At 34.1% G+C, this 20192-nt stretch overlaps 1 protein-coding gene across 2 annotated transcripts in view; it reads left to right on the forward strand.

The window, feature by feature from the left end:
* The window catches only part of LOC150104654 (protein PALS1-like), a 282994-nt gene that overhangs the window by 113283 nt on the left and 149519 nt on the right, over positions 1-20192 (forward strand). For both annotated transcript variants that reach the window (XM_090395246.1, XM_090395247.1), the window contains one exon: positions 2296-2885. In XM_090395246.1, the coding sequence (XP_090251372.1) occupies positions 2296-2885 (590 nt within the window). The remainder of the gene's footprint in view (positions 1-2295; positions 2886-20192) is intronic.

Raw genomic sequence — 20192 nt, forward strand, 5'->3', positions numbered from 1 at the left:
TTTAAGTTTAATAATTTGCACCCACCAGTATTGTATTCATACTAAATATTATCAAATAATAAACATTTAAGGATCTCTAACAATCGGATTTTGAGTGACTGCACTGCATTCACTGCGCACATATTTGTTATTATTAAAAAAAAAAAAAAAACGAGGGGGGGGTAGTTTCTCTTCAGAACTACCTCTGGAGACTGGGTTGTGTAAATAGCTTACGTTAGAAAATACTGAACTGATTGAGGAAAAGCATATTCCGGCATGTCATTAAATATGTTCTGTTATTGGTATCCTTCCTTCCTTCCTCGATAGAAGGAAATCAGTTCTTCTTTAGATAAACTTCAGGCAATTCTCTGTATACGAGAAAAACAAGTTTCAGGAGGCTTTAATTACCAGCTTATTTGTTTTGAATTGTTAGAAATAATGACGAGGCAGTCTAGGACTTTAAGGCACCAGCGTGTGTGTGTGCGCGTTAATTTAATACGTTCTCAGTTTTATTTCCGTCTTAAAAAAAAAAAAATCACCTCGACAAAAAAATGTTCTCAGGAGAAATAGTTCGTTCTATCTTGCCAGGATTTGAATCCGCTCTTAAAATGACTACGTCACGCTTTAGTTGCTCCACTGCGATATTCTTTATTTCTTCTTATGTAAAATATACAAGTATAGTATTTGTCTTTTTCTCAATGGAAAACTGGTACATAATTTTTAATCAACAGCGATTAGTCGTGATCATAAGGTTGTCGGACTACTGCGCTCATTCCTCATACTACTCATTCATAAGAAATACCGACGGGAAAATATAAGTCCTAAACAAGGACATATATGGAATGTAAGGGGTGGAGAGGAAACACAAATAAATATATTTATTTATTTAAAAATTGCATATATATATTTTTGGCAAAAGAAATGTTTAAATGAACAACAAAATCCCTATCCAGGGATATTTTTGTTGTTATTACAAATATATAACTACATTAAATTATGTTACCTTTCAAATGTGCTGTACGAATTCAGTATTTAAATCGATTTTTTAAGAAAAAAATTCATTAATAATTCAAATACAATAGTTTTTTTTTTCTTTTTTCCCTTCGATATAGAGGTTCCATAAACAATAAGGAACCTCAGCATATAAGCCAATCGCCAACTAACTTTTCAGATTTCACAGTATGCCCACTCCTAGTTAAGTAAAACAAAGTTTCATTCGGTATACGGAATTATCTTCTTCCTTTACGTATTAGGTTTCGTGGCCTAAGACGTAAAAACCCGAGTTTCCGGGTGAGAAAAAAAAAAAAAAAAAAAAAAAAAAACCTGCCTCCGTATGAGACCGGTCTAACTCACCTTTCGTCGAAAGAGACCAGATAAAGGTTCCTCGCATCATTGACGGGAATCGAACCCAGGTTTTTCCGACGAAAGGGCTTCGTCAATAATGACTGAGCTACGGAGGCCCAGGTGGAATTATACCGCACGAAATCTTATATCGAAATACAGTAATCTGTTGGTGCAGGTTCTGATCTGTCTTCAAATCACTTCTGCATAACAACAGCATTCTCAACAAATATAACGCATCAGTTATTTCCAGAAGTGTCAGGTAATTTTGTGTAGTAAATCTTAATAATTTAGTCACTACTCCGGCAGAACTATCTTTTGTATATTGCGAAAATAAGGCCGCTACTATCAGAGGCGACACTCATTTTGTATTTTATTACCTTGACTCTGTCACTGTTACAAACTTCAGTTTCTTCTGCAAAAATTAGTTTTGCATTTTTTTAAAAATAACTTTACCGACCAAAAATTATAATATTTAACAAAAAATACTCTTTGCAGGCTTTCTTTTATTCAGATTAAAAACTGAGCGTTAAATGATGTCGACAATGAAGTCTTTCACATCCATTTCTGTATCTTCATTTTTGACAATATTTATAGTCGTCAACAAAAACATAAAAGGAATTAAATAATGGATTATTAATCCAAAAACGATATCTAATATATTGAATTATCATTTATCTGGAGACACCTTAAGTTTCTATTATGAACTTATCAGGTGTGTAACCATGTCAATCCATACATTTTAGCGATAAAGATATATATCAAAGGTACAAAAACTAAACAGCTTCAAATCTGATTTTGAGATTAGTTTTATCTTTATTAAGTTCTATAGGGACAGCCTTATACAAAGAAGTATTTAGAACAAAAGATAACAGAAATCCATTGAAGATAACATTAACGAATTTTATTTAAATTTTTTTATTTTAACCCAGTTCTATTAGTTATCTATAATGTAGGTTTTTCTTTATTTTGCAGGAAATCTTCGCTCTGTTGCTGACATATCCGATTCTAATCGGGATTATTTAGAAGACGAAACATTCGAAGGCCAAAGGTCACTAAACGAAGTTCGGGTAATTTCCCCTTCTCCTATTTCTAGTATTATCAATGATCGGTGTGTGACTGTGCGCGAATCGGTCAGTGATCCCGATATGATGGAACTACAACGACTTCGCCATAGGGAGATGGCAGTGGATGTGCCAGAAACTTTTGTTGCTGTAACAAAAACTCCTCCACGATATCCCCCACCTAAACCACCTGGAGTGAATAGTGAATTTCAAAATGGGCGGAAAAGTGCTCAGGATAGCTATCCCTGTTCAAATAGGAGTGATAAAATTTCCCTTTCAGAGTCGGAAACCAAATTAGCAAACGGACCTCTAGATACACCGCCAACACCCCGGATTACCGATCTTCACCAAGTTAATCACAACTCATCCAACCAAAAACCTCAACTTAATGGCGGATTTTATTCCAAAGTGCCATTAGATGCAGTTAGTGTAGAAAGTAGAGAACTTAATAAAGATATGAGTCTGAGTGAAGAACAACTAGAAAGGATACGAAAATATCAGGTAAGGAAATTAAAGAATCGTATATTAACTATTGCAAGGGGGTTTGCTATAATTTAATGCCAGTGCTGTTTATTACCGAAAGAGGGACAATGTTTATTGATTTAGCTAGTATCTAGTAAATATTTGTCAAAACGATGAATCTGTAGATTGTAGCAGTGGCATTTGCCATATTAATAATATCCTAGCTGTGTAAAACAGTTAATTATTCAAGTTCTTTTACTGAATTGTTTCGTCTAGTCTGTTTCGATTCCTCAAGTGCCCTTTCTGCAAGAACAGAATTTAGCATCATGTCGAGGTTATCTCACTCACTTCTTGCTTTCTTTGCCACCGATCTAAGGTGGAAAACCTTGCAGGAAAGTGAGGGCATGCCTCTTCGTTTTCAGCAACGTATCAAATAAACTCCTAGTGCTATTTGCTTGTTGATTAAACTACCTGGATAAAACATGGAAATAATTTTGAAACATCCTAGATGTGCTTGTTTTGCTAGTGAAATGCTAAAATCGCTATTCAATTGCATGCCTATCGGTGATTCCTAAATATTTTGTCTTAAACTTCTTCTGTTCTAAAATATAGAAAGCACTTGTCATTTTTTTTTTCGAGGATATATCAAAATATCACGATTTAATTAATTAAATAAAATTTAGTCGCCGAGTTCAATTAAAATATTGCAAACATATTAAAAATGGAAAATGTATCGAAAAGCACAATATTACATGTTTTCTTTCACTTTTCGAACTTCTCTTTCACTTTAGTATCCAGTTCTTTACTTCCTTTGCCTATCTGTTATCTGCCTTCCTGTATGATTTTTCCATTCTTCCTGTTTTTGAATACAATCATATTGACCGTGTTTTACAATTTTCTCTGATTTGTGAGTTTCTGATTTTGTTGAATATTTTAACACTTTCAATTTTTTCTTAATCTTTTCATTTAATGGTTCCATTAAATTGTCTTAGTCTGTACGTCTTTCTGCTGCAATGTCAGCACTGATCTAACAGAGATAATGTCATGTAATTTAGAATATCCTTTCTTTACTTATGTTCTTATTCTTCCAGATAAGGCTGTTAAGACATTCTTGTATTCTAATGGCTTTTATTGATTGTCCTTTTTTTTTTCTTTTTCATTTTGTGTAGTGCCATTGTTATTTAGTTATATTCCTAAATGTATCTTACTTAGCCATTCAATTATTTCCCTTTTTGATTTCCAATATTCATCTTATGAGTACTTTAGCAGTTTCAGTTTTTCTGTTTTTCATATTTTCTTTATATCGTGATGTTCTTCTTTGATTAGTTTTTTTTTTACTAATTTTTTTTTCTCCCTAATGCTTCATTTTTTACTTTATGCACAATATCGTTAAAGGCTGTTTTTATTTTATTTTTTCTCGTATATCTGACAATCTATTCCTGGTATAGGTATTTATACTTCCTTCCTGGAGTAATTCTATCCTGTATTTTCTCTCTCTATATTTTGTGTTTTATTCTTTGATGTCTTTACTAGCTCTAGCATAAGCTTGAATATTACTAAATTAGCGAATTGGGAAGGAAAGAAAGAAGTTGAAATGTGTTTCTCGTCTGTTAATGCGAGAGTTTTTTTGTACCAGTTCATTGTCCTGGTTTGATCGTGGAGATAGTGTCAAGTGGTTTTCTATTAGTGTGATGGTAAGTAACAATGCAAAAAACATCTCGTGACGATTATATGCGATATATTGTAATACTTAGCATTAAAGACATTCTACATGTACGCAGTTACTTTTTTAAAAAAAATCCTTTTTTAAATCATTGGCTTTTATTGAACAACGTTTTTCTCTTTCTGTAGATTATCAAAGCCAAAAATAACGACTGAATTACGCAAACATCAGTCTTCAAGGGACAAACCTTTTTGGACCTTTATGATTTTTATAATTTCCTTAGCCCGATTTCGCTGAGCTATAATTAGACAGGATTGTCTGTTTTGTTTAGAAGTGACAGCGAAGCACTGAAGGCCATGAGTTGTCAGTAGAGGACAACCTTTTCACTTCAGTTGAAAACTAGCCGAGCTTCAGTTGAAAGCGCTTAAATTTTTTCGGTCCTAATTAAAGGGAATGTGCTGTTTTCCCACTTGCACCACTGAGGCGTTTATTTGTATACCATTAAAAATTAAACGGATAGCAGTTTTAAAACTGAGGGATTTCGATCAGGAGATTTGGTATGAAGCGTATCATATTCAATACAGCAGTATATTTTATGCATTTGCGTATGCATTTTATTATTTGCTGCATATTTTAAAATTTGCAGCAAATTTAAAATGCGTAAAAGTAAATTTAGTGTTAATAGAAAAGTTTTATCAGCAATAGCCTCATCTTATTTTGAAAGATTCCACAAGAGGTTAACAATTCCTTATTGATAGGTATACAAAAACGTTTGATACAGAATCATTAGATCTAGAGTGGAATCTTCTTCGTTTCACTTTTCCAGAGAAGTTTTTGAAATTCTAGTAGCATACAAATGTATATAGTTGCATAAAGAAATTATTTTATTTATTTGACAACATAATTTTTTTCTGCTTTAGCGATCTTTATTTTACGTAGAACCCTTTTCCTTAATTCCTTTAGCACTTCTGCATTAAAAAGTCAAATGAATAAGTATACTAGTACTACCACCTGATAGCACTAACTCTCCCAGTCTGCCTTTCGCTTCCGATTTCTTTCATGATTCACTCGGTAGTGATTTTGCTACTAGTAATTTCATTATTTTTTTTATGTAGCTTCATACTCTTCTGCATGAAATTTTAGAGATTGTACTATGGAACTTATTATTATTTTTTTTTTAAACAAATTACTACCGTTTTCCCCTTCTGTTTTTTTTTTTTTTTTCTTTTTAAATTAAATGAGCGACATTAAAAGTTGAGGGTCTAAAGAACAAAAGTTGACTTGACGTTGTTCATGGATCCCTTGCAAATATTATTGTTTAATATCAATCTGTTATTAGTACGCAACGATTTATTATTCATTAAAAAAAAAAAAACGATTTAAAAGACATTGTTAAATCCACTTTGAACAAAACTAGCGGTTTTCACTAAATACACAAAAGTTTAAGCACCTGAATGTTAAAAAAGCTAGGTCTTAGTTTTATTGCTGAGATCTAAAATAATTTCATTACTGCTGCGTTGTAGCCGATAATTGAAAGCAAAATACGCGCGACATTTTTAAAATAGGTCAACTAAATATTAATGAACTTCGTTCTGGGTTGCAGAGCACCGATATCTAAGTATTATCTTAATTATTAATTGCGATAGCTGATCCATGAATTTTAAAATGTTCGTGTGATAATTAAACGCCCCAGTGGCGTATTTAGGTATAGGCCCTGGTCTAGAGCGGCAAATTTTGAGGGGCGGCAAAAATTTCGGGCTCTCATTTTTGTAATTATATTTATATTACGAATTTACGATATGCATAAATAGGTTACGCATGTAAATCAACATGTTCATTAAATATGGGGGGGGGGGGTACTTTCTGCGGGCCTAGTGGCGGGAAATACGTAAATACGCCACTGAAACGCCCGTAATGCAAGAATTGTTCGCATGCATTGTGTAGGTTTGAAATTTGTTTGGAACCAAAGGTTGTCAAAAATGCTTTAGTTCGAGTGCTTAGTGTTAAATTAATTTGAAGACGATTGCTCAGTAAAATTTTTGTAAGCAGTCGCCGTTGTTTTTATTAAAAAAAACCCAAACATTCCGATATATTTCTGAATGTTTTTAAAAATTCTTTAAAAAAATAAATATTACAGAATATTTTTTTAAAATTTGCTGAACGTGGAAATTCGACGAAATTACAGGAAAAAAAGAAAATCACTTAGATTTAAATGAAGTGACGCACTTTTTTATAGCCTGTGTAGCTTTCGACTCCTTCAAAAGCGCCCCATGGTTCTTACATTATTTTCTGCCAAAAAAGAGAACACTTCTTAGTTAGGAGCCTTTTGGCCCCCGGCCGTCAATGATAAATGCGAGGACATCATGCAGAGTCAATTATTAAGGTAGGAGACTACAAAAAAGACGGGATTATTATGATCTTTTGCCGGAAGAAAATTAGGAAATGACTCAGTTCTGAAGTAAATGTTGAACAGTTGCATGTCAAAGGTAGCTTCGCAATCGTCTGGCTACCAATAAATATTGTCGGGGGTGATTTGGGAATTTCGTCTGTAAAAGAGAACGATCGTTTGTTCAGGAATTTCGAAACACTTGGCTTTCATGATCTTACGATGGCCTAAATAATAAGTTTTGTTGCAAGATATGCTAACCAGAAGAGGAGCGTTCTTAAGTAAGCTTGAATGAAGAGTATGAATTATGAGAGGGAGTCGCCCATTTAACCACACAATAGGGGAGAAAATGAGGTTCACTTCCCCGACGTTTTTTGTAAGCACTTAAGGAGAGGAGCTTAAAAATTAAGAGGAAAGAAAAAAAAAAAGAAAGAAAAGCGATACATGGAGCAATCTCCCCGCTTGGGAGGGATTTTTTTTTTTTTTTCTTTCTTCTTCTAAGGGAAATGGATGACTATCACTAGGAAAGATGGGAGAAGAAAAAAAAAAAAAGGAACCCCAGAGATTTAAAGAATTGTGCACTCTGTCATCTTTGGATTCTTATTATAAAGTACCTTCCTTGAAAATCCAATGTAGGCGAGGTGCGCAGCAATGTGTAGCTCCCATTAACATCACTATAAGCATACAACTCCCTTTGACCGAAAGGATCTTATAAAAGAAATTACATAAAACCTTCTATTTTGATACCGCTCGTTTCATTCTATTGACCGCTTATCATCACTTGGTACATTATTCACTTCTCATTGAATTTTAATTAGCAGCTGTTAGTTACTTTTCTATTCTTTCAGACTGTATATTACGTATTGATATTGGAATTCATAGTTAACTTGCATTTTCACTGATGATTTGTAATATCAAAATCTATCGTTTTTATCTCCAAGGAGTCAATTGAGTTTCTGATTTATTAATTTATAAAAGCGATATAATTGAGAAAATTATAACTAACCCTTTTATCTGTCTGTGTCAATGTTTCCTTGTTCGCCATACCAATTTGCACTGTGGAACATAAGACCACAAAAGATTTAAGTGTATATTAAGTCGGATCACGTCCAGCACCGTATTTATATCGCTCTTGACATTTCCAAAGCTTTCGATTGGTATCGAAGACTACTGCGTAAATTGCATTCCTGCCGCCCTTTGTAACTGGTCGTTCACTGTGTGTCATAGTGAATGGATCCATCTGTCGAACTTCGCCACAAATGTATGAGTGTTTGAGGGCTCTATTTTTTTTTTCTCTCTCCCTCTAACAAACCAGACATTCTCTTCTACCCAAGATGCTACTGAGCAGCCATTCAGTCACTAACTTTTTTACGTGGAATACTGCTTGTCTTTGGGGTGGTGTGCCTAAAACCATACATTTTTCAATTCTGTCCAGAGAAGAGCCATTCGACTCAGTTTCCCTTCCTCACTAACTCACTTCAACTTCTGTCTCATAGACTCACTACGCTATAGGTCATTGCTTCATTGAACTGGCCACCATCATTTCTCCACTTTCTGTTGGATAGTTTTGCTAATATAAGAACAGCAATTGCAGAACATCTTTCAGTACAGCTGCAAACAAACCAAACCTGCTTTTCCTCTTATTTGGTTCATCTACTTCTCAAGAAGTAGTATTTCTTTTGAAATGTTCCCCAATAACAATCTTCAATTAAAAATGAAGAGTTGGAGATTGTACTTGTTGGAGAACGGCATTACGGTGCTATAGGTTTTTCTGCCTCTCGTGTATGGGACCAATATAAAAGGAAAAAATGAAGGAAATTAGTTCAGACTATAATCTGATTATATCGGTAGTCACGAGCAATGTTTCTCATGAGCCATAAAACAAGTCAGGTTAAAGAGCTATGGTTACATCTGGCGAACATCTCTCTCACACAAACAAAATTACAAGCGAATCTTCTTTACCTCTAAAATTGTTTGCATTACTAAAGGGCATCTGAGGCATAACAGTTCCGTTATAAATACGGCAAGTGATCTTAAGTTGAACGAAATAATGTACTGTCAAATGGCAATTGTGCATGACGGCATCAGTTTACATTTTCTCTTTATTACAAACTAATCAGGATGTGGAATTCTGATTTTAGGATATTTTGTTATATTTTAGTGTATGTTGCAAAAACGACCACATAAATCCAGTTGCTCATAAAATAAGTGTGCAGCGATTTCAATCGCAACACAAATAATTTATTTCTAACAGAATCAACTTTTTTCGAAGTAGTTGAAGGAAAAAAAAAAAAACTTCCAAGCCACTGATTTATGGATGCGATTAAGCTGCATTTAAGTGACACTTCAGAGATGTCAGGAATGTGCAGTAGGACGTCTAAATTATCAGTATTCCAAAGAGAAACTGAAATAATCCAAGGTCGCTGATCTTCATGTGCATCAAACTGTAAAGCTACGCGCATATTTTTTCTCTCTTATCAAAAGTCCCCCCCCCCTTCATTTCTCGCCTTAAATTCCATTTCACTTGTGCACCCTTACTGAAGCTAGATACATGATGTGCAGTAACACCTTTAATAATAATAAAGAAATAAATACTTTACCGAATTAATTGCTGAACAGTTTACAATACAGAATATCAAAAATACTTTCGGTATCTACAGCTTATGCATTCTTAGAATTCTTAAGTGTCTTTTGCAATAAAGTATTAAAAACATTGCTATTTAGTTTTATTTATTAAAGGAAAGTACAAGACATAGGATTTTCTCTGCCACTAACTTTGTTTCGTTTCCTACTAACTTTTTTTTTTTTGTAGGATAATCTGATGCATTAAATTTCTTTCCTTAAACTGTCAGACTTGAAAATCATAATGATATTGGTCTCTCAGAAACTGACATTGCTGTGTCACTATCGATTTGTAAACAAATGACAGAATTCGTTCACTCGGATCGTGATGCAGCGCGTTTCTTGATGAGTGTTACTGAGAATACGTGTAGCAGTTTTTCAGACTTTTGTTTATTTCTGTTTGAGCTCTTGTGTTGTCTGTGGCCTGTGTATAGATTGTCCAACCCACACCAGACATCATAAACTAAGTCCATCTACATTTTGAGATTATCAAAGCAGAGCAAGAGAGCTTTTTTCCTCTCCCGGTTACATTTCGCTAAAATTGTTTAATGTAGTGGGTTATCCTGTCAACGAATTTAAGTTTAACTAATTAAAATGCTCTCTGTCTAAAAGGTACTCGAGGATTTGCATTTAAGAGGACATGTCTGAACTCTCGAAGCAGGTAATTAACTGTGCATATTTTGAAACTCATTTACTCCTAATTTTTCTTTAGAAATTCTTTAAGAGTACACGGCAACTCCTGTATCTCCAGGGGATGATATCCCATTACCGGCAAGAATTCAAAATAGTGAAGTGAGATTGAGATGAGAATGTTTTTATAATACAGTGTTCTTTTAATGCAGTATTTTTTTTTATGTGTTTTGTTTTTTGTCTCCTGTCCGCAAATAGATCATTCATTACAGTCATTTCTTAAATTTTTCAGCAGGCTACCATTCGGTCATCGCTGATATATTGAACGAAGATGGACATGGCTGTTCCTAGATAAGGAAATAAAAAAAAAAAAATCATGTGCTCATCTTAAATCGTTATTTATGTAATGGGGAATACGACTTATTACGCGATTCAGATCTTGCCTCTATCTCTCACATTTTGTGTCTCAAGTAATAAGTCTAACGTCTTTAAACTTTTTTAGAAAATTTTCCATGAAAACATTCAGGTTTAATGTCTACATTGCTTTTGTATTGGTATCTGTACATTTATTGGTATATGTTTAATTTAGTTATAAAATGCGCAAACAGCAGAAATACCTATAAAATGCCTTGTGAAGAATACTTAGTGCGCCATTTTCTGGTGACAGGATTGGCTTATTGAGAGTAGGCTATTCAACATGAAACAAGATTGGATTGTCTAGTTACTGCAGTATATAATTTCAAATGCTGTTCTTTGTAAACAAAACTGATAAGAATATAATTGGTTTGCAGTTCAATTAATAAATAGTTCGCAATATTTTCCTCTACCAAGTTTGGTAATCTTTAAGTCAATTAATTACTCATGTCGCTATACTAAATTTCAACATTAAGGGGCATCGACGCCAAACACTGATCTTTCGAATTATTCCTTTATTAAGCACATATGCCTTACTGTCTTCCATTTTACATGTACTCTGAATCATCTATTACTTATGAGATTGCCAATATATTCAGTGGCCCAACACATCATTATAAGGTTCAACTTGCAGCATTTGAAGTGGACCTTTTGGTTTATCTCCCATGCGTTTTAATGACTAAGCATCTCTACTTGAGTGTTTTGAAAATCCATTTCAATAGTTTCAACCCATCGCACTCTCTTCGTGCAGTGAAGCTAATAATTTTCCTGTCTCCTCACATGACCTCGTTTAGTATTCTTTACAATATATTCCACGTATTTCATTCTATCCAAGAGTATATACTTATGCTAAAAATTAAGACTTAATGATAAGTATAGCCAGAGGCAGGTCAAGCGGGTGTTGGACCTGGCGGCTGCCAGAGGCCCCAGGCTCCAAAACTGGAAAACTATTACTACAACTTTGTCCGACTGAAGAAATTATCAGTCCAATATTGCCATGTTTTGAAATAAAAGTATTAAATCACATATTAAGTGTGTGTTTAATTTTTTGAGGTAGTGAAATAATTCTCTTTGTAGCTTGTTGTTGTTTAGCCTTTCGACTGTTTAGGGGCAGCTATATATACGCCACAATCTAGGGAAATGACCTTGACCAAGGTGGTTTCCCGTTGCCTTCCTTGCCGTACTATATCTTATGATTGTAGCCTGTGTGGTCACGGGGTCGGTTTGCCTGCTTGCGGGATGAAAAACCCCAGATGAACTGGCGGGAAAAAAACCTGTTGTCTACCCCCCTAAGACCGGCTATCTTGGCTATGGCTGAGGAAAATCCTTAAGCTCCTCCACGTCTCCGACGAAAATCGAACCTAGGACACTCCTTCCCCAGGTTGCGAAGCGCATAACCACTTGGCTAACCGCGCGGACCTTTGTAGCATATACATATATAAACTTTTTTAGGTGTTCCCTAATGGGCTTAATCCACCCCTGAGTGTAGCAAATAAGTTTATAAGATATGCTGGCCTGGTTAGCAGAGGATAGCTACTCTCCAATCACCAGACAATGGGGTTTTGAATCCCACCGAGCATGGATGTTTTTTAAACATCTTTAGGTGGTAGTTGAATTTTATTGCGTGGTACGAGATTAATAATGAAAACAACCACGTTGAGTCTTCATAGTAGGGTTAGCTTCACTTCAAAGATTATCCAACCTTTGGATAATCCCCAGCAATTTCGTGTGATAGGTATTTAATCTTTCGTCAGTGAGATTCACAAACAAAAACAATTAGTTTACTTTAAAAGTCAATTCAGTCGTGGTGTACATAGGAATATATTTAAACATTTCTTTATTATCTCAATATTGGTCTCTGTTGAATGGTAGGAAAGCAGTTCAGAAATATCTTAAGCACATTGGGAGTCCATCTTTACTCTTAGAAACAACTGTTAGATTTGGGTTACATATCGTCATATTCTCCTGACTAAAAGAGGACTGTTATTAAAAAAAAAAAAAAAAAATGATATCAGACAAAAAAAAAAAAAAAAAGAAATTAAATGTGGACGTATACTTACTCAATTTACAAATATATATTGAGATTGTAACTTGACAATGGCTGACAGTTACAACTAGTCTAGTTACGTTGATGTGTATAAAAATTTGTGCAGACGCACACAGCCCGATTTTGAGAATGATATTTCCATAGATACAAAATTAATAACGGAAAACTCACGTTTAAAGATTATTTAATAGTAGAATTTTCGCCTGTGTGTCACAGGCATCTTCAGTACATTTTAAGCTCAAAATTAAACAATAACTGACAATTCCAAAAAGCGCCACTTAAGTAGCTGGTGTAAGATAACTAAAAAGGTAAATAAATTTCCTTAAAAAAAAAAAAAAGAAGTGCTATCTCCCATAAAGGGAATAGACATAAGCCGTCGGATCTGTTTACGTTAGGAGAATGAAGTAAAGTTTCACGTTTCTTTATAAAGGCGTTCCATAAGGAACCGACTTTTGTGAAGGACTCTTGTCTTTTTCCAGTGAACTATGTCTAGTGAAGATGGCATGTTCTGTAAGTCCAGACTTTTCAGGTTTAAAGTATTCAATATAAGATTGGTGTTCTTCTAGCCGAATAGAGGCAGATCTACCTGTTTGTCCGAAATAAGATAATCCACAAGAGCACGGAATCTGGTAGACACCTGGATAATTAAGATGTGGAAGCTTGTCCTTAGAAGTGAGAAAGGTGGAGATTTTTCTAAACGGTCGAAAGGCAACAAAAATATCCAATGATTTTAAAACCTTTGCTATACGTTCACATAAGGGATAGGAATGCGCGTTATTTCTTCTGTATTTGAAGAGGAAGACATATTAAAACTACTCAACGTTCTTTTAATGAAGCAATTCTTATAACCATTAGATAGAAAGGAAGAAGTTATATATTGCAGTTCTTTCTGTAAAAGATCGTCTGAAGAACAAAAGGAGTGGGCATGATGAACCAGTGTTTTAATAGTTCCTGACTTTTGACTGGGATGGTGATGAGATTCAGCATGGATATAATGGCCTGCATGAGTCTTCTTTCTATAGACTGAGAAATGTAGGTTACCATCTGGTTGACGAAGAATTAGAAGATCTAAAAAGGCTAATTGCTTATTTGATTCTACTTCTAGGGTAAACTGGATCCTAGGATGAAGTGCGATTAACTTAGTGAGAAACTGTTGAAGTTCATCAGAAGAGCCATTCCATATAGCAAAAATGTCATCGACATATCTGAACCAATGAGTAGGTCTGGGAGAAATGTTGTCAAAGATACGTTGTTCAAAATGTTCCATAAAGAAATTGGAGATAGCAGGAGAAAGAGGATTGCCCATTGCTGTTCCTTCAATTTGTTGGTACAACTTATTTTTAGAGGAAAAATAACCAGAATGTATTACACAATCAAATAATTTTACAATGCCTGAAGGAAATTCCTGTTGCAGTAATTCAATGCTTTCAGAAACCAGGTATTCCGTTGAGACCAGTCGTAGATTGTATAGGTGGCCCCACTTACAAAATCTCAAAATTTTTATAAAATTTACTCTCCTCTTCAACTAGAAGAACTGATACTTATATAAAAAAATACTTCGGATTTCAAGAATAAAATTTCAGATCTTCGTTTGGACGTTTCTGATATAATGATCATTTTAGATGTTGTTTATTTACAAATGTGCCTCTTTCTGAAAGCATTGAATTACTGCAACAGGAATTTCCTTCAGACATTGTAAAATTATTTGATTTTGTAATACATTCTGGTTATTTTTCCTCTAAAAATAAGTTGTATCAACAAATTTTGAAGGAACAGCAATGGGCAATCCTCTTTCTCCTGCTATCTCCAATTTCTTTATGGAACATTTTGAACAACGTATCTTTGACAACATTTCTCCCAGACCTACTCATTGGTTCAGATATGTCGATGACATTTTTGCTGTATGGAATGGCTCTTCTGATGAACTTAAACAGTTTCTCACTAAGTTAATCGCACTTCATCCTAGGATCCAGTTTACCCTAGAAGTAGAACCAAATAAGCAATTAGCCTTTTTAGATCTTCTAATTCTTCGTCAACCAGATGGTAACCTACATTTCTCAGTCTATAGAAAGAAGACTCATGCAGGCCATTATATCCATGCTGAATCTCATCACCATCCCAGTCAAAAGTCAGGAACTATTAAAACACTGGTTCATCATGCCCACTCCTTTTGTTCTTCAGACGATCTTTTACAGAAAGAACTGCAATATATAATTTCTTCCTTTCTATCTAATGGTTATAAGAATTGCTTCATTAAAAGAGCTTTGAGTAGTTTTAATATATCTTCCTCTTCAAATACAGAAAAAATAACGCGCATTCCTATCCCTTATGTGAACGTATAGCAAAAGTTTTAAAATCACTGGATATTTTTGTTGCCTTTCGACCGTTTAGAAAAATCTCCACCTTTCTCACTTCTCCTAAGGACAAGCTTCCACTTCTTAATTATCCAGGTGTCTACCATATTCCATGCTCTTGTGGATTATCTTATTTCGGACAAACAGGAAGATCTACCACTATTCGGCTAGAAGAACACCAATCTTATATTGAATACCTTAAACCTGAAAAGTCTGGACTTGCAGAACATACCATCTTCACTAGACATAGTTCATTGGAGAAAGACAAGAGTCCTTCACAAAAGTCGGCACCTCATGAAACGCCTTTATAAAGAAACATGTGAAATTTTACTTCATTCTCCTAACTTAAACAGATCCGACGGCTTACGTCTGTTCCCTTTATGGGAGATAGTGCTTTATAAATCACCTAATCTTTCCTAACTTTTTATTGTATACAATTTTTTTTTTTTAGGAAATTTATTGACCTCTTTAGTTATCTTACACCAGCTACTTAGGTGGCGCCTTTTGGAATTGTCAGTTATTGTTTAATTTGAGCTTAAAATGTACTGAAGATGCCTGTAACACACAGGTGAAAATTATACTATTAAATAATCTTTGTACGTGAGTTTTCCGTTATTAATTTTGTATCTATATGTCTCCTCATGGTATACCTCTTTTAAAACTGATATTTCCATAGTATTGAACTTTAGAATCCAGATGTAGTATAAGATGGAAATATTTGAAGTGGGCATTACCAAAACTTAACGATTATCACTCATGGTTGTAACTGATATTGTATGATGAGTTTTACAAATGAAAATGTTGACACATCTTATCGTTTTCAAAATGTTTCTTTGGCTTCAGCAAACTTTTACTTTCTAAGGCACAAATTCTGGATACTACCTATAATAGCACGAACATGACCTACTTAAATTGGACTCTAAAGCCTTTAAGTACTCGGAGCCTGCAGACTTTCCTACGAATAACAGTTCTTTTCTGTTAAGTTTTCGCTGGAAGAATTTCCAATTCCCTTCACTCCATCTTATCTTATTTTTCAAGAAATGTTTTTATTATTGGAATAAAAAAAAAAGTGTTCCCAGCTCATCTGAAGAATATTTCCTCTGGAAGTATCTGGAAAGCTCTTTAGTAACATTGAAGAAAGGAAAAGAGATTTGTTAAAACCCATTTTATCTGTAGAAGAAAATCTGTATGTACGGAGAGGAATTTTGAAATGGCAAAGCAGATGATTAAATAGCTTATTCTAAACGTGATGCATCATTTACAATTTTTCATAAGACACTGGCCTTAAAAAAATGCTTTAAGATGAAGTCGAGTGTTCTCTTGGTAATTCGGTTCTTAAATAAGGAAGAGCGAAATCTAGTCTTTTAAGAGTTTTTTTTTTGTTGACGAATGCAGTGAGTTTGATAGTTTTAACTTTCTTCCCAACGTTCCTAGGTGAAAATCTAATCTAACTCCGATCTTTTTTTTTTTTTAAATCCCGGTTGGGATAATTGAGATTTCTGCCATGCAACTTCTTTAAAGTTGCGGGTTCTATTCTACTCCATTACTTACTAAATTGATTTAAAATATTAATAACGGCGAAGTCTTTTTACTTAACTTTTCACTTAAATCAATCCAGTTTTTTCTTACAGAGAAAGAGTGCATTAATAATTCGGCTGATTTCATCTTGCTCAGAATTTGACATCACATCAGAACGATGCTGTGGAGCACGAAGTAGTGAATTGCGGATTTCCCCTTTTCTGAATTTGCACTTAACCTGATAAATTGTTCAGTTTATTTAAGTACTAAATGGAATTATCTATTTATACTTCGTTATTAATATTGAGCAGATGGATTCCTTTGTCGATTATTTTTAATTAACCGTTCAATATTTTAGGTACTTTTTTTTTGTTTTTTAATGCAGTTAGAGACAGTATTGGGAAAGTGTACTTGCTGCAGTCCAGTTTGTTAATGGACATAAATTACTAGTATTTATTAAGCTTAACTTGATTTTTATGTCTTCGTAATGAATTTTAATATTATACTCTCCGAGCCAGATTTTATCGAACTTCTTCGAATGGTTTAGGTCAGAGATAGCCAGTCAGAAGCATTCGAAATGAGACATTTGTGGATGACCAAAAGTCAGTTATGAAAAGGAGCAGTCCAATCCAGCGCATAATTTAATTTCAAATTAAAGACCACCACCACTATTAGGAGAAACAAGAATATTAACGCGAGTGACAAATTGAAATAACTTATAATTGGGGAAAATAATTTTTTTCCCGTAATTATATGAATTAATGTTTCTTGTTCATGTGATGTGCATAACCAAAGTAAAATGTACTAGCTGGACGGTTGCTGACAACAAAATTATGGTAATTAATAATTGATTATACTGAACAAAAAATGGGAACTCGTGGTTTAGTGTATCACAGGCCTACAGGATCCATGTGTTTTGATGGAGTTTAGAGTCTGTCATCCATTTTCATCTTAGTTAGGTCATTTCTTAATGACCTAAAAGCCATGGTCTTTCCACAAGAAGTTCATATTCTCGTATTTAGGGAAAAAAAATTCGTTTTTACTTATCATGTGAATAACACCCAGAAGTATTTGCTTCCATTTAAGTAAAGTATACTAACTAGATAACTTGATTTAGGAGGAGGGAATTGTTCGGGATACTAAAGCGCTTCTTTAAATTCTTCATTTTAGTATACAGGCTGTTTGAAGTCTTTGTGCAGTTTTGAATATTTAATGACTTCATTTTTATATAAGATAGAAATAATATCTGCCGTTTTTAAGTGCCTTCCATGCACCTTTATTTTGAGTTATAGCACTGATCACGTTTGTTATCGTGGCTTGAAGATCGGTTAGAGAGCAAGGTTTCGAGTAGACTTAATTTGTAACATTTCTTTCCTAGAGGAAATAATCAAATGGAGACAACTTCGGAGAGCGAGATTTTGAACATTAATCAAAGTTTGATCATGCAGCAGGATCAATGCTGCATGATCAAACGGATATGCAACATGAAGTACTTTTTGAACATTAATCATCTTCGCTTCAGGTATGACTAACGTTGGTTACATAACTGACATGCTCACACGTAAACGTGAACAAGTTGCATAAAAAAGAAAAAATGGCCAGCATAAATAGAATGCCGAAAAAAAATAATAAAAGTGGAAAACTTCATAACTGTATGCATCAGAAAAACTCATTAGAATTTGACTTTGAATGCTTTTTGCCAAGTTATGGTAAAAAGATTTCCTGATAGCACTTAACTTGTGCTGTTGGTAAGATTTCATTAAAGGAATTTTGAGTACTGTGAAAAGTATGATAAACAAGAAGTTTAAATTTGAGAAATTCTGGAGTTTCAATTGGAAATTCAATTTCACCTGCATCTTTCTTTTTAAAATGTTGCATGGAAGGAGATATACGAATATCAAATCGATTAGTCTAGACCAGTGATGGCGACCCTTTTTACCCAGGTGTGTCAAACTTTTTTTTTTTAAATATTGACGTTGTTGATGTGCCACTTGCATACATGCATTATAAATATAACTACATAATCATAGATGGTGACTTATACATATCATATTAAGCTATTTATTTAATAGGACATTGATATAAAATCTATGAATTCATATTATACAATTAATTTAATAAACTGAAATTACAAACTTAAATTACATTTAATGACTTTTCTGTTGCTGACTGCTGGTAGAAAGTTCAAGTTCTTTCAATGAACAAATCTACCTTCACCTTAACTGAAAGCTATCTTACATGATTTATCGTAGTTTTTTCATCAGAATACCAACATTTTCCAACATTCAAGGTGTGTCACCTGAAACTCTCAAGTGTGTCAGTGCTGACATGCGTGTCATAGATTCGTTATCACTGGTCTAGACCTTTGCATTGTGATAATACATCTTCGCTTAGTGATTGGTATCTGTATAAATTATAGCATATACATAAAAGCAGTGCTAAAATTTTGTGTTTCGGGACTATTTCTTTGTAATACAGGGTGGCACATAAGTCATGGAACATGCCCTAGAAAGAGTCGATCTTTGTGAAGCCGAAAAAATGCAAGTCATTTACGTGATGTGGTTTTTCATAACTAATAAAATAAATCTGGTGATATTAAAAAAACTTATGCAGTTGTTTCACAAAGACGGGCCTTTTTTGCTCGCTGCTTTTTTCTATAATTTATAGGCCATCCTGTATATTAACATAAGGTTCACTGTAATGCATTCTTGTCTTGAAAAAATACGGAAATATAGCTGTACACTAGTAACCTAAATTATTTTTTGTGCTATTTCAGTTCAGTTGAATAAAAGTATTTTTTTTGTGTCACTGTTTAGTTATTGCCAAGGCGTCTAATTCCTTTAAAATAAGTTGTGATCCGAAGTCTTTTTTGGCACAGATATTGGAAAGATGGAGGCATCTAAAAGTAAACACTTAGTGAAATGTTTATGATTTGGAAAATCTGAAATCCAATGTACAAATGCAGCTTTCAGAATAAGTGCATGACAAGTTCGGAGTGGTAAGAAAATATGTTATATGTTAAAACAGACCAAGAAGGGAGGAGGAATTCAGATATTGGTCAGAGAGTTGTATGTCCAATTGATAAAAAGGTGTGTGAACATACAGTGATGGACTAAGCATTAAATAATCCGGAAGCTCTACTCAAGAGACCAGGGCTTCCTAAAACCACCTCAGGATAGTGGGCTCATGTCGTGCGACAGTTTGTTTCTTCCAACTTTAACATAAACAGATCCAGCAATGTAAATATTATACATTGACATTAGGAACTTCGATATGGAAATAATTTGTCATTTAAGCATCATCACTGGGGATCATGTGCAAGTCACGCACTGACACGCATTTTGACGTGCATCCTGTCATTCTGTTCGTCTTGTAATAATGCAGTTCTCTTTTGTGATAGAATTCATTTCTGTTCTGTCACACTTATATTGCCACACATTTTCCTCCTTCTGACGGAGGAGAATTTTAATTGTCCCAAATTTCAAAAGAACTGTGTTCCAAATTGTGGCCATTGTGCTTAACTTTCTAAGCTACTGTATGTTTAAATTTCTATAATGTAGTTTCTGCAGCAGCTAAATTGTTTGCGTGTATACCAGCGACCGAAATATGACATTCTCATCCTAAACAGAATCCATCGCTTAACCACGCTATCGGCCAAGACGTTTATAGACGTTTAATTTATAATGGATGCGAAGTGCATATTAAAATTTTA

Source organism: Typopeltis vanoorti, chromosome 7, assembly GCF_054136105.1.
Source record: "Typopeltis vanoorti isolate ZY-2024b chromosome 7, IOZ_Tvanoo_1.0, whole genome shotgun sequence".
Lineage (NCBI taxonomy): Eukaryota > Metazoa > Arthropoda > Arachnida > Uropygi > Thelyphonidae > Typopeltis > Typopeltis vanoorti.